Source organism: Pollicipes pollicipes, unplaced genomic scaffold, assembly GCF_011947565.3.
Source record: "Pollicipes pollicipes isolate AB1234 unplaced genomic scaffold, Ppol_2.1 Scaffold_4740;HRSCAF=5597_pilon_pilon_pilon, whole genome shotgun sequence".
Taxonomy (NCBI): domain Eukaryota; kingdom Metazoa; phylum Arthropoda; class Thecostraca; order Pollicipedomorpha; family Pollicipedidae; genus Pollicipes; species Pollicipes pollicipes.
Window position 1 is genome coordinate 3,357,678 of NW_023596545.1, and position 15,179 is coordinate 3,372,856.

General features: G+C 52.7%; 1 protein-coding gene across 1 annotated transcript; it reads left to right on the forward strand.

Moving 5' to 3' along the window:
* Positions 1-3,595: 3,595 nt before the first annotated feature.
* On the forward strand, positions 3,596-7,527 carry LOC119098896 (bromodomain-containing protein 8-like). Its single transcript, XM_037221941.1, has 4 exons — positions 3,596-3,692; positions 5,133-5,915; positions 5,973-6,388; positions 6,512-7,527. Exons 2-4 carry the CDS (start codon positions 5,153-5,155, stop codon positions 7,223-7,225), a joined length of 1,893 nt encoding a protein of 630 aa, XP_037077836.1. The 5' UTR covers positions 3,596-3,692; positions 5,133-5,152; the 3' UTR covers positions 7,226-7,527.
* The last annotated feature ends 7,652 nt before the right edge of the window (positions 7,528-15,179 follow it).

Sequence of the window (15,179 nt, forward strand, 5' to 3'; positions counted from 1 at the left end):
CCGGGCCGCGCCGGCCGCCTCCTTTGTGGCGGCGCCATTCACGCGTGGGAACGTGCCGTCCCCTCCACTGCCAGCCCGGCTCCGAAAACGCTCCGCCGCCGCCGTTATTTATATTATAATTAGGATTAGTAAAAAATGTGTTGTATTGTTTACTGAAAAGTTCCGATCGCATACGATTTGGGGCGAACAAAGTTGGGGGTTGTGTGTGCACCTGATGTCGTGAGGCGGCGGACAAAGCGGCGGCGCCACCTGGTGGTAGGCATCAAGAGGCGCAGCTCAAAATTCCACCGACGCTGGATGCTAATTTGATGCATAATTTAGTTCCTTTCATCGGCGAATGGTTCGACGTCCCAAGATGTGTTAAATCTCTCGTCCGATGCGCAGTTTCTAACACGCGTGTGGGTATCGCCACGGGGAGGAAGGGGTGTCCCCAAACGGCGAGGACCAACATCTGATTTGCTCAAATGTCGCCCCCAGACCAGTTTGATAATCGAAAGAGCCACGCGTTTAGACTCTTCTTCCAGCAAGCATCATTCCATAGCAAGGTTAGTACAATAGTATTAAGCCGACAGTGCGCACGGTTGGTGTCTACCCCTAGTCATGCTTTTTAATCGACAATTTCGAATTCAAACCATAGCAGCAGAAAAGCCTTTTGAAACAAGCTGCTTCTAAGCTTTCAGCCAATAAATCTGGGTCTGGGGCTCTGAGAGCGCCGTTTCTTACCTCGCTCTTGTATGCCATGCCCTTCGCTCTATGCTGCTTCCCGTCTTGGACGAACCTGGAAACTATTTATTCCGTTCTCTTCAACGAGCGACTTAAGAAATGGGCAGAAAGTAAATAGATACACTGATCGGCATAATGTTAACGCCTTACCCACCAGCAACATCCCTGACGCAAAAAAAGTTTCGTGTCGGCCGTCGCGATATGCTGTATTAGATTCCTTTTGTCTTAGCTGGATAACTGTGTTTCTAATCATCTCAGCTGCTTACTAGCGGCTTGGTGCCCACAATCGAGTTGAAGCTTTGAGCCACTGCAATCCATACTCAGGACACATGAAATAACACAAAGCTAGTTTAAAACATAGCCCATGCATCATCAGTCTGTTTTAGACTTGGCCGTAAACCGGAAACTTTGTAAAAGAGCCCGGACAATTTCAAAGTTTCTGACAATAACTGCGGCTCTTCCCCTGAGTATGTGTTGGTGCCGAGGCCTCCACGAAGAAATACTTCGACCTCGCCGTCCCCAACTTGAATGCCTTTCATTAACGTCAGACTTCTTACTGGCTTTGCTAAAGCCTCTAGCCACAGTGCAAACGACGGTTAGTGCAACGGGCATCTCTTCACTAAGTTATCACAATCATAATGATTTCATAAAATCAGGATGTAAGGTAGTGTCCAAAGTCGATGCGACATGAACACGAATTGAGAAATATAAACTTACTCAGTCTAAAACCTTAAGGTAACCCTTTAGTACAACAGCTCTCGAAATGCCGTTGTTTTTAGTTAACTCCATCATGCCCAGAAGCAGAGCGAATTTTGAGCTTGATACAATTTCATATTTAAATGCTTATTTTATCACCCTAATCAATAATTTGGGATTGCATTGTGTCACACTTGCAAACAGAGCTTACAAACCAGGGAAATCGTGTCATTCATATTCATGCTAACGGTAAAGCTATTTGGGTGTGTTTGGTGCTTTACGCCACACTCAACTGCTGTTCAACATCTGTACACCATCCATCATTTGTTGTCCACCATCTTTTTCGAGCCATTTTACGGATGGCCTTTTGCACCCGTCCAAGGCCACGCTCCCCAGTTTTCTTTTGAAACTGGTCGGAGTGTTTGAATGTGGGCTCTATGGCGTCGTTTTAGAGTTAATTAGAACCTTTTAAATGAATGAAAATCTGGGATCACATCTCACGATAAGCACTGGCTGTTGTGTGAACCCTCACTCCTACCGTCTGATAGAGCAAAACCATGTCAACGGCAGCATTTGGTGGCGTAAGTCTAACGTGCAGTGCTGTTCGGCATGGTCGGTCCTGCCCTCTGACGTCACCTGACCTTCAGCGCAGCTGCTGTCAACCGTCACAGGTGATGCACGTTAAAGGCAATCAAATGCAATACAGAATTGAGAAGTTTTGCAGCATTTCCTAAATAACTGCATCTACTTTCAATTCTTAACTGTTCTGCCGATCAATATTACCAATTTTACAACTGCTTAAAGCTTTGTGCAAACTAGTAATACTGCACATTCTATGTAGACACACCAATATTCCCAATATGCGGAAGCCCCCAGTGGCCGAACTCTGGCTCAAATGTTGCCATTTTTGCTCGGCTCGTGGCGCCGCAACGCCATGGTCAGAGGGCCATCGTGACTGTCTGACTGCCAGTCAGAGAGCCACCGTGACTGTCTGACTGTCGGTCAGAGGGCCACCGTGGCTGTCCGACTGTCGGTCAGAGAGCCACCGTGACTGTCTGACTGTCGGTGTCGCTGACACCGCATGGGGCAGCGGCACCACACCGTGACTGTCTGACTGTCGGTGTCACTGACACACCGCACGGGGCAGCGGCACCACACCGTGACTGTCCGATTGCCGGTGTCGCTGACAGACCGCACTGGGCGGCAGCACCACACCGTGACTGCCTGACTGACGGTGTCGCTGACACACCGCACTGGGCAGCGGCACCATACCGTGACTGTCTGACTGTCGGTGTCGCTGACACACCGCACTGGGCAACGGCACCATACCGTGACTGTCTGACTGTCGGTGTCGCTGACACACCGCACTGGGCAGCGGCACCACACCGTGACTGTCTGACTGTCGGTGTCACTGACACACCGCACTGGGCAACGGCACCACACCGTGACTGCCTGACTGTCGGTGTTGCTGACACACCGCACTGAGCAGCGGCACCAGGCGCAAGGTACCCAATGTTATGACCGCGGCTTGGCGAAAAAAAGTAATAAAAAAAGAACGCCAACTGGTAGTGAGGAGCAACGCAACCAGAATCAGACGAGATGTCCCACGCGTCCTCGTGATGAATCAGAAGTTGTTGCTCAAGCGTCCAATGCTTTGCATACCTGTGTTAATGAGTTACGAGTGTTCTCGCCTGCTTGCCTGCTACCGAAGGACTGAGCTTGGATAAGAGAACCATTTGTTCCAAATGCAAGCCAAGAACGAGGCGCGGTATGCAAAGGAAACAAGCTTAGTCATTTCAGCATTAGCCATACTAATAAGCAAAGAAAACATTACGTTTTATTTTGATGTGACGTTGGAGGATGTGCTTTCGCCTGTATACATCTACCTATAAGTAGTGGCGGTAAGTAGTTCCCGCTAATGCACTGAACAACTGACGCTACCCTTGGCATTTGAATTTCCTCCTTATCTATCCCACATTGCATTTCCCCCAAAATTAGAGACAAGTAACCCCACCCCACCTAACGTACTCGCTAACGCGAGAGCTCCAAATCAAATTCCCGCTTCAGTCAGTCCGGATTGAATCGTGAGTCCAAATTCTGGTAGCTCGTCTTCAGCCGCACCATCTGCGCTAGTATCGTCTCATATTGGAATAGCGCGCAGACGCGCGGATGCGCGTGTGTTGGTGGTGCAGTCGTTAAGTATCTTGGAAAGCCGTGGCAATAACTCGTTACAAAAATCGAGTTGACCAATCAACCTTCGATAGCTGTCGAAGGTAATTTGCATTATCTCTTTTGCTCATTGTAATAGCTTGTTTAGTATTGCAGCGCAACTTGCCCGCTGCTTTGGAAGGCGCTTATTTCCTTGCAGGTTGCAACATTATGGGTGTGATGCAAGAATTTCGAGAGGTTGTGCGATTTGGTGTGCCCCCTAACCCCCCAATCCCACCGTCTCGGAGTCATGTACAACGTCACTGAAATTTTTGGTGTGCTCTTCCAGCAGCCTGTTAGATTTGTGTGTTATATCACCATAATATTAGTTTTCCAAGAAATAGATGTTACAAGGCAAAGTTGGTATGTCAGAATGTCAGTATTGGCTATGTTGATAATGCTATGTTTTGGTTCTTGTATTTGCAGCTTAAAATTATTAATCTCACATTGAAGAATTAATGGTAAACATTAAGTAGAGACCCTTGGCATACACATCTTGTACATTGCCACACACACACCATCTGCAACCTCATGTTAAGATGTCAGTGATAAACAATGATGTGGAAACCTGTAGATCCAAAACCCAACATAAGGTACATATCTAGTTTTGTTCCAGAAAAGTATTGCCTTAATGGAAACAGATGAAAATTTACAATCATAAATTTGGCATGGGTAAAAGCCTTTTATTTCTTTATGATGGCAAAAATTTAACAAATAGGGACATGACAAGTCTTGCTGATGCTTTTTTTACTAATATGCATCACATGATTTATGTATGATAAATCATGCAACTTAATATCTACATATTTAGGATGAAAGCATTATTAATAAATCAACAAGGCAAGAGCTTGATGGACTCATTGATTGAAATACATTCATTTGTATTGGTTAGTGTGAATATTATGACAGGGAGCTTCAGCTGTACTCATTGGTCTGACAGAATGGACAAATGGCAATAAGCCAGGATTGACAGGCCTGTTATGAAGTTATGCATCATTAAGGTGTCATTGCAAGTCATCATCAGTGCATCAGTAAATTTAAAAATTCTGCTGATGTTTTTACCAAGCTGGCTAGTATACCCATATTAACACTTTCATAAAGCTCAGAACTTTGATTTGTGAATCTTCTATCTGTTTCCATAAGCCCTCATACCCTACAGCCAGGAAATTTGGAACTTTGGAATATGTACTACAGCAAACGCTTGTTTTGCCTAGTCATGCACTGGTGTAAAACTCCTCATCCACTTAGTTTTTGTGGTGATCACTTACCAAACAGTGTACAAGCAGTGACACACAAAAATGAATGGGTGCAAAATGATCACAGTAGTCGGCACACCCCAAAACTCCAATCAACAACAACAGCACAAAAATAAATATCAATAGTGACAAGAGTGCATTACAGTCTAGTGTCCTATTTGGACTACATCTCCACATGCACCCTGCCTTCAACTGGTCAGTTATCTGGCAGTAGGCCACACCAGAGAGTGGCATGTGTCTCTGTTCCAGCCAATCACCACTGCACCGCCATGGCTGCCGGCACGCCGTCCCGCCTGGCCCTGAAGCAGACCCCGCTCGACACGTGGTCGACGCGCGAGCACCTGGCGCTGGCGTCTGCTGTGCTGCGCAGCGGCGACCAGAACTGGGTGTCGGTGAGCCGCGCCATGCGTGGCTTCGCCGACGCCGGCCGTCCATCCGACTGGCTCTCGCAGAAGAACTGCGCGCAGCAGTACGCGCGCCTCCTCGAGCTGGTGGACGCGCCCAAGCGGAAGCGCGAGCGTGGCGAGCCGAACGAGACGCCGGGGGAGCACATCGTGCGGCGGCTGCGCCAGGACCGGACCGAAGAACTGCGCCGCCTGGTTGCCGAGAAACGGGCCGCCTACCTGGCGCTCAAGCAGCAGATCAGCCAGCTGCGCTCTGGCCAGCTGGACTCACAGCTGGACGACATCCAGCGCCAGATCCAGGCCGAGAAGGAGGCGGCTGCACTGGAGGAGGAGCGCCGCCGCCAGCGGTTGGCCGAGCGCGAGGCGCAGAAGGTGGCCGTGCAGCAAGCGCTGCGAGCGCAGGTGACCAAGGCGCCCCCGCCGAAGCGGCGCAAGCTGACGCCAGAGCGGCGCGATAGCAGCCTCTCCGAGGCCGGCTCGGCGTCCGAGCCCGAGTTCGCAGAAGACAGCGCCACCTCGGACGCGGTGGCGGCCGAGGCCAGCGGCGACGAGGCGAGCAGGGAGGGCGCCGACTCACGACCGGCGCCCTCTTCCCCGCTGCTCACCTCGCTGCTCCGCTCGCCCTCGGGTGGCGCGCGACCGGCGACTGCGGCGGCAGCGGCGACAGCCGAGCCGGGCCCGCCAGCGTCCTCCGCCGGCTCGCCCACGCTCTCACGGCTGCTGGAGCTGCCGCCGGCCGCGCCGGGCTATCCGCTGCCACGGCTCAACCTGTTCCCCGACCAGGCGGCCCGCGACGGCGAAGCGACCGCGGCGGAGAAACCGGCCGCAGAGAAGGTGGTCGACCCGCCATCTCCGCGGCTGCCGCCACCGCCGCCGCCACCACTGCCGCCGCCAGAGGCCTCGCAGCCAGCTGTGGCCGCTGAGATGGAGGTGGAGTCCGAGCCGGCGCCGCCTGAGTCGGCTGAGCAGGGTGACGCGGTGGCCGACGTGCACGCGGAGCCGGCGCAGGAGTTGCCTGCTGCCGCTCCGGAGGCGCCGGCTGAGCAGGCCACGCAGGCGGAAGAGGTCGAGGCGGCCGCCTGCCCGCCGCCGCCGCCACCACCGCCTCCACCACCCCCGCCGCCACCACCACCACCGCCATTGCTTCCGCCACCGCCGCCCGCCGACGAGCCAGAGCCGCCGGCGGCCGAGCCGGAGCCGGAGCCGGAGCCGGCCGCAGCCAGCGGCGCCGGCGGAGACGGTCCGGCCGTGCCGTCCGAGCCGGCCCCCGTCATCAAGCAGGAGCCGGGCACTGAGGGTGGCGCACAGGAGGTCGCGCCGCCGCAGAAGTCAGCCGAGCCGCCGCTGCCGGTCGTCAAAGAGGAGCGTGACGAGTGGGAGGCCGAGTCGAGCGGGTCGCGGCAGCGCAGTGGCTCGGCTGGCGCTGGTGCCGCTGCAGCGCAGGCCGAGTCCGTGCCCAACAGCCCAGCGTCGGCCGTGCTCAGCGGCGACGACGCCGAAGAGCGACGCGACTATCGGATCTGGAAGAAGTCGATCCTGATCCTGTGGCGCGAGTTCACGGCCCACCGGCACGCCTCGATGTTTGCGCGGCCCATCACCAACGACCAGGCGACCAACTACCGCGAGATCGTGAAACACCCCATGGACCTGGCGCAGATGAAGCGCAACGTGGAGGCCGGCACGGTGAACACGACGCTGCAGTTCCAGCGCGATCTGATGCTGATGTTCTGCAACGCCATGATGTTCAACTCCAGCGACCACGAGGTGCACCGGTTCGCGCGCGAGATGCAGGCCGAGTGCGTGGAGAAGATCCAGATGCTGCTGCTGGCCGACAAGCAGACGAGCCAGCGACGGGAGACGCGCGAGTCGTCTCGCGACGACCTGAAGCGCAAGCGGTCCGGCGACGAGCGACCCACGCCCACCAGGAAGCGACGCTAGCGCCGGCGCACGCCCGGCTCCGTATCGCCCCCCTCTCGTGACCACGCCTTGGTACACGTGCGCTCCTTCCATTTCATCGTGTTTGGCGGACTGTGTGAGTGATGAGCGGCGGCTCGTTTTTCTCGTCTGTATTACGTTTCCAGCGATGTGCAGCGAGTTTTGGGCCTGGCGTATAGGTGCTCGTTCGTAACGGAGGCGTCCTGGGTGACCAGCCAGTATGGGCATCCTATCGATGTGTGCGTGTGTCGTCGGTACCGCTGTGAACTTAGTATCTGATGATTCCTGTTCTTGTAATAAATTTGTCCGACATTTGGTGTTTCAGGCACAGTGCCTTCGTAGTGTGACAGCGATGAAACCCTCAGAGGTAGGTGAGTGGACATGCCTAGTGGTGAAGCTCTACGCGCACGATTCTCCATTCGTTTGCAGCGCGTGATCAGCCAACCATGGTCTCAGCAATGTCCGCAAGCGGCAGGTGGCTGGGCTTCACGCTGTTTCCCCGCGCTAAGGAACTTCCAGACCTTTTTGTCAGCCCTTCCAAGCCTATGTTGGCTCGGTAGTTGGTCGCCTCAACTCCCTGTCACCACGTCTGAGTTGTGTGGTTTCGGACGTGAGAAAGACCACGCGTGTGATTCATTGGGTTCTCGAGGTTGCAGATGTGATGAGTTGGGGTCAATTACTTTCATGCAACACGATACTCTTGATGTTAATGTTTTACGATAAGTGCAGAACATGATCCCTCGTTCCCCGTTCAAGCTGCGAAATGGTTCTGAAGCACGTGCTATGCCGTATATGAGGCCTTGTCCATGCTCCGCACAGTGGGCTGCTCCGAAAGACCACACGGGAGTGGCAGGAACGCGATGCTTGCCTAGTATTTGTATTGCACAACCATGATTCAAGTTCATTTTGCGGGGATATAACCCCCTACCTCTATCAATCACCGTCCGTGATTGCGGGTGCTGAATATTTATTATCGTGACGTCATGGACGTGATACTTAACGTTGCATCTTTCAACCGCGGACAACACTTCTTCACTGTATTCCATGCAGCCATGTTCAAACTCCGAAACCGCTGGACGGATTTTCTCCAGACCAAACCCAATCGAAAGCCATCATGTGGTTTCGTGTCCGATCTGAAACAGGATGCCTGAGGCCACCATCCACACCTTTAAGAACTGTAAAGGCCACGGAGACATTGCGGTGAAGCCCAAACTTAGAAACATCTCAACCCACCTGCCCAGTTTCACCAGACACCAGTTTCAGAACGACTGATAAAGATCTTTGCGTTCTATCTTCTGGTGAAAGTCCCGGAAAAATCCAGTGAGCGGTTTTCAAGTTTGGACTTGGCTGGGACGTGCGGAGTGGTTTGTACGGTAGATGAAGGTAAAGATTGTGACCTGGGGTCACCAGTTTTCGAATTATAGATGAAATCGCATATGCTCCATCGGTTGCCAAAGGTCCTAGGAAGATTATTCGAGCGGTTTTCGAGTTTGGACTTGACCGCAATGCTCCAGAATGGTTTATACGGTCATGGAAGGTAATGATGATGACCTGCGGTCACCGATTTCAGAGCAGCTGATGAAATCGTATGTGGTGTCTGTTGGTAAAGGTTCGGGACAGATCAGTTGAGCGGTTTAGAGTTCGGACTTGTTTGTAGTGCGCCAGGGTGATTTATGCGGTTTTTGAAAGCAAATGGTGGAAATGGTGGAAAAATAGAAAGATGGTGACCTGAGATCGTCAGTTTCAGAGCGACCACCAAAAAGCGCAGACTCGTTTTCGATCGGTGGATTTGGAGAAAATCAGTAGGGAGGTTTCGAAGCATGGACTTCGCTGCATGGATGGCGGCGAAGTAATATTGCTTTCAAGTCTCTCCATTGCGATCTGGTAGCGTAAGAATGTGCATTACTCGCCGCTTCGTTTTCATCCTGTTATCTCCGCTTCTAGAACATGTGGTGTTGGAGTGCCTTTCAGAGCTGTGACACCTTTGTTTCTGCCGCGTGATAGTTCCTTAGATGCAAGTTTCATGTGCTTTTCGTATTCTACGTGACTGTTTTTCGTATGCCGGCACTTTCGTCCGTTGCGTTCCTTCGTGGGTGTTACTCCGTAGCCCAAGGCAACGACGGAGTGGGCGGATTCACGGTGTCGACCAAGGACAACGCATCTTCTGCGACAGCGGAATGTAGTTGGATCCCGACGGGGACGGCGTTCCTCCTGGTAAGATTTTCTTATACCACCGAGTCCTTCAGGAACGTCAGCCCCTACAAGATTCGAGACGAATTCACGATCTTCTGGAAGGGAGTGTAGCTCAGGCCGCGGCAGTGAGGAGCGGCGCCCTCCTGAAAACCATTGATGTCGGTCAAACTCGATCCCTCTTGGCACGACCATCTTTCGGGGGCTGAGAGGTGTGAGTCACCCCAGCAGACAAATTAAACCAGGTGGAAGGGGGTAGTCTACGCACCGGGCATGGCGGGGGACTCTGCGAGGAAAATCCTGGAGGAGAGTGCGCCGCAGGGAGTAGCGGCAGTGACCCGTTCCCCGTCGAGAACTGCGCGCCCCAACCCCCCGCTAATGGTCCGTTTCGGACGGCTGCAACTCCCCGCGCATCTGCACGCAGCCTACACGCGGCATGAGGTCCGCCGGTACACCCCGCTGCCCCGCCGCTGTAGTCAGTGCCTACGATGTGGGCATGTCAAGGGCATGCGCGGGGCTCGCTCGCAGAGATGTGCACGCTGTGCCGGGGAGCACCCTTCCGAGCGATGCCCCCTCCCCCCCCCCTCCACGCTGTGCGACATGTCAGGGCCCGTACCCGGTGACCGATCTTGCGTGCCCGGTCTGGAAGGAGAAACTTGAGACGCTGCGAGCCGCAGCGCCCGGGTGACCCCTCCTGGGTTTGGGCTGGAGGAGTGCCGGCACTCCCAGCGCGGCGAGCTGCGTGTGACCCACCAGGAACCCACTCACCCCTCGTACAAACCGTCAGCAGCCACCCCCGCCAGGGACGCTATCCGTGGCTGGGAACGGTACATGGGGGCCGCCGCCGCCACGCACGACGGGCAGTAAGCCGCTGCCCAGAGCGTCACAGACCACCAGCGCCAAAAGTGACCTGCTGAAAACCCCGTCACCACCTACATCCACAAGTCAACCGCCGCCCGAGCTGACCCGAGCGAAACGCCTTCACCGAGCGTAGACGACGCAAACGCCGTCAGTCAGGCTTCATCTCAGGCAACAGCGATTACAGGGATAATAGTGGTCTGGAGGGTACAAGGAGTCCACTCCCGACAACCTCCGCGGTGGCAGAGGTTACCCTGGCTGCGTGCCAAGAGCCCACTGACACTGATATCATGATCCGAGATGAGGCTGGGTCACCAGTATCAGCAGACCACCGCAGCCAGGCGGTGTCTGAGGTTGACTCGGATGACTCCATCCCAGTGTGCTCACACGACAAAGTGAAGTCCCTCCTTTTGCCCGGGCCGTCAGGTCTCCACGGGCGCCATCCCCGGAAACGGACCCTGACTTCCCCCCCCCCCCCCCCACCACGCTTCCTACACAGCGACGAAGCTTCCGCTTACGTAGTGCATCAGCCTATGAGGGCAAGAACCGGGGGTATCGTACGCAGCCCACACACACAAGACGTGCGTTTATTCCAGGGTCCTCCTCTCCTGCCTAACCAGACCCGCGTCATGTCACGTAAAGAAATGGCGTTCCTACTTCAATGAAATGTTGAAGATCTTTTGTAGCATTGTGCCGAATTTGAACAACATATGAATTAATTTTCTCCCCTGGTCGCTGCACTACAAGAAGCCTTTTCCGTGACTCAGATTCGTACAACTTTAAGGTTCCCGGATAAACTCTCTAGCAGAATAGCATAAATTCTGAAGCGCGTCAGGGTGGCGTGGCGGTTTATGCATGAAATTCGGTTCTCCAGCGACACACTTTTCTTCAAACCCAGCTGAACTTCGTGGCGGTTACTGTGAAACTTTTCCAATATGTGTTGATATTGTCTGCATTCTTACCTCCCAACTCTCGGCTCATTACACAATCCACTCCTGATTATTTGTTCTCACAAATGCCTGCCAATTGCCTGATGCTTAGTGATTTTAGCGCCCACAATCCGCTCTGGGCCCGAAGCCAACATTTGTCTCCACGGGGATCCCAGGTGAAAACCGTGGTCAACAAACATTCGCTGGTATACCCCAATGGTGGCACGCACATGCTTAGGAGTTTCAGTTACCACACCACCTCAGCCATAGACTTGTCCATTGTGTCACACCGTGTCGCTCTCTTATTCCAGTGGATTGTAACTAGTGGCCTGTTATTTTCTGACCACTTTCCTCTCCATCTTATTCTTACGCGTGCGACTGCACTCCTGCCTCCGCCTTCCACAAAGAAATGGTGTACAAATGGTGTTGACTGGGAATCCTTTAATAGCTGTCACCCGGCATGTTCCATACGATTTCAAAACAACCGTACTAGATTTCTCCAATGCCGTCCACTCAGCCGCCAAATGTTATCAGCCGAAACATTTCAGGAGGTTCCAGACCTGATCGGACTGGAAACGCTTCATGGTGGAACTGGCGTTGTCAATGGGCAAATGCACTTCGACGCAGGGCACCTAGAGATTTTCAAGAATGCATTGGCGCCCATCATGCGGAATTTTATACAAAAGCGCGCAAAGCGTGTTCTGACACCTCGCGTCGAGAAAATCAATCGGCGTGGCGGGATTTTGCTTCGACGTGCAAGCGCTTTACGCCGTTAAGTAAATTTTTGGAGCATGTCCGCTCGTTTGCCTCTCGCCGAAATCACGTATGTGCCTTCCCACAGCTTGCGAGAGGAAACGACATTGTAACCGATCCACATGAGGTCGCCAACACATTTGCGCAACGCTTTGCCTCTGCCCCCCCCCCCAAATATCTACTCACCCAGCGTTAACCCATGTTTAACTAAAAGAACTTCCAACCCCGAGTTTACGTCTGATCACGATGAAGCCTATAATGCTCCTCTTACCATGCGTGAACTCGAATTGTCCCGGAGAAAGTTTCGGTTAGCCCAGATGAACTACCTTACTCGTTTTTCACCAAGCTATCTACTTTAGACTTATCAACACTTCCAGTCGCCATCAACAATCTCTGGATCAATCACACTTCCCCAGACGCATGGCTCCAAAGCATGGTCACCCCAATCCTGAAGCCCGGCAAAGAAAGGCTGTCCTCGGACTCAAATCGTCCAATATCGCTCACAAACTGTGCCTGCAAGGTCGTGTAACGAATGGTCAGTGCACGCCTGCGATGGTTCCTGGAAACAAATCAGCTGTTAGACGCCTTCCAAAGTTAATTCGGAGGTAAGCATGGTACAGCAGAAAACATTATACGTCTCACTACAGATATACATGCCAACTGGGATAGACAACATCTAACCGTCGCTGTGTTTCGTGGCCTCACGTCAGCATTTAACAAAGTCCATCGCGACACCGTGATCTGCAAGTTGTATGCTCTTGGCCTCAGGGGCCACTTAGCGTATTTTCTTTGCAATTTCTTGCAGTCATTTCTTCAGTGTATGCTGCTAATCCACGGCATCTGACTTACATCGTATGGATCATGGTGTTCCACAAGGTGGTGTTCTGTCTCCAACGCTGTCTTTTATCGCCATCAATGATGTTTTTCTTACACAGCCGAACACCCTAGGATGTGCCCGATATTCGATGTTTGCTGGCGATCTTACTATATGGAGCTCACACAGAGACTGTCAAGAGTCTTTCTCAGCTTTGCAAATAGCAATCGATCATTGTGTGAACTGGTGCTCAGAATGGGGCTTCTTTCTCTCTACTCTCCACGCCACGCTCGTTTTCATGCGAGGTCCCTTACCGTCACTTGCCGTCTCTCCACAAATTTGTGGTACTCCCATACCATTCTGCCCCATACCATTCTGCCCCATACCATTCTGCCCCATACCATTCTACTCCCAACTCCCATACTATTTCTGGGAATTACATTGGACTCACGTCTAACCTTCCAAGCTCACACAGGTGTCATAAATCGTTGCTTAAAATGGCTTAACGTCCTCAGGTGCCTTGCTGGTCATGCCTGGCGTGCAGACCGTGCGACGCTCATCACACTTTATATCGGTCTCGTCCGATCAACGTTGGGATATAACAGCTTCATATTCAGTACTATCTCCGCCAACCTTTGCAAACGCTTGGGAGCCATTCAATCAACCTGCCTGCGTCTGATCACGGGGCCTTCCGCACGACCCCAGGCCTCGCCATCCGTGCTGACGCCAACCTGCCAGCGCTAACAGAGTGGCGTTGCTTCTTGCTGCTCCACAAATCGCAAAGTGGGATGAACGTCGAGTTATGCGCTGCTCTTGAAACCAATAGACCGCACCAACAAAGACAGGAGCAGAGGTCGTGTGTCCTGCCCGACGCTGTCAGACAGGCGCGACGAGCTCTTGACATCCCATGCATTCGTGTTGCTCGTAACCCTCTATTGACGCCTTTCTATCTTTACAATGCTCTCTCAATAGAGTATCTATTTAGATCCACCAAATCGGAATTGTCTGCTGCTGAGGTACGGTCTGCATTCCTGGAGTACCGAAATATGCACGTCGAATCCATTTTCTTTTACACCGGTGGATCTGCTCATGGTGACCGGGTTGGTGCAGCAGCCGTCGGTCCTGACTTTCGATTCACCGGACGTCTTCCAGACTTCAGTACGGTGTTCTCTGCGTAGGTATACGCTATAAAATGAGTGCTGTTGCATATCAGAGTCAGATGTATTCCTCAGGCTACCATATGCACAGACTTCAAGGCATCGCTGCAGGCCCTTCAGCGACTCGATGATTTCAACCACCCGGGAGTGCATGATGTCCATGATATAATGCTTTCGCTGCCAACAGACCAACACGTGACCTTTCTGCGGATACCGGGACATTGTGGCATCGTAGGTAATGTCCTCGCCGACACCCTTACGAACGAAAGTGTTCGTCTTCCAACGCCTCTGGAAGTGTGTCTGACACTAAGTGATGTTCTTCATTTTACTAAAATCTGTTTCGCTTGGTATTTTCAGAATCAGTAGGATGTCTCACATGCTAACCATATGCATCGAATCAAACCCACATTCCAACCATGGGCCACGTGTCACCAGGAGAACAGGCAGAGAGAAGTAGTGTTGGTGCGCTTGAGATGTGGCCACACTCGTCTCACCCACAGTCATCTTTTCAGTCGTTTTGCACCACCGGTCTGCGAGGCTTGTAATGTTCGGCTTACGGTTGAACACGTATTGGTTGGATGCGCTGCTCTCACTCGGGAACGTCGCTATGTCACGACTTGTTAACACACCGCCTTCCCCACACCCTCCAAACGCTGCTAGCGACGATGATCCTGCCTTAAGCGATCTTGCCCTGGACTGCGTGATTAAATCGCCATTGGGTACAAAGATCTCACGGGATCTGATTCTCCATTCAGCTCCGTGGTACGTACGAATAATGCCGGGAAAGGATGACAGCACCCAACGTAACCAAGCTTTTACTCACCGGTTTTTTCCCACACATATGCAATTAATTGTGATCTTGAGTGACGGACCTTGTTGATCATATTTTCCGTATTGCCTAGCCAATCAAAACAAAATTGCACGTGTGACTCATTTAGGATGAGCCGGTTTTTGTGCGGAATTAGTTAGGGAGCCCCGCGTTCCTCTTTTGGCGAATAACGTAGGTTGAAGCCACTAAAAAATGTTCTCGAGCTGTACACCTTCTGCATGGCACCGAATGTGACGCATAAGAGACGGGCAATTCATATTTGGAGGTTTTGGCGTGCTACTAGATTGGCGGACGCGCTCTCGGCCGGTGTGGTGCGGGTGGGTGGGGGGTCGTGCTGAGTTTGGAGTACGCCACACTAAGCTAGCTTAATGTACTCAACGCAGACATTGCACTCAACTAACTCAAAGGACAGTACGCACATTTCAGG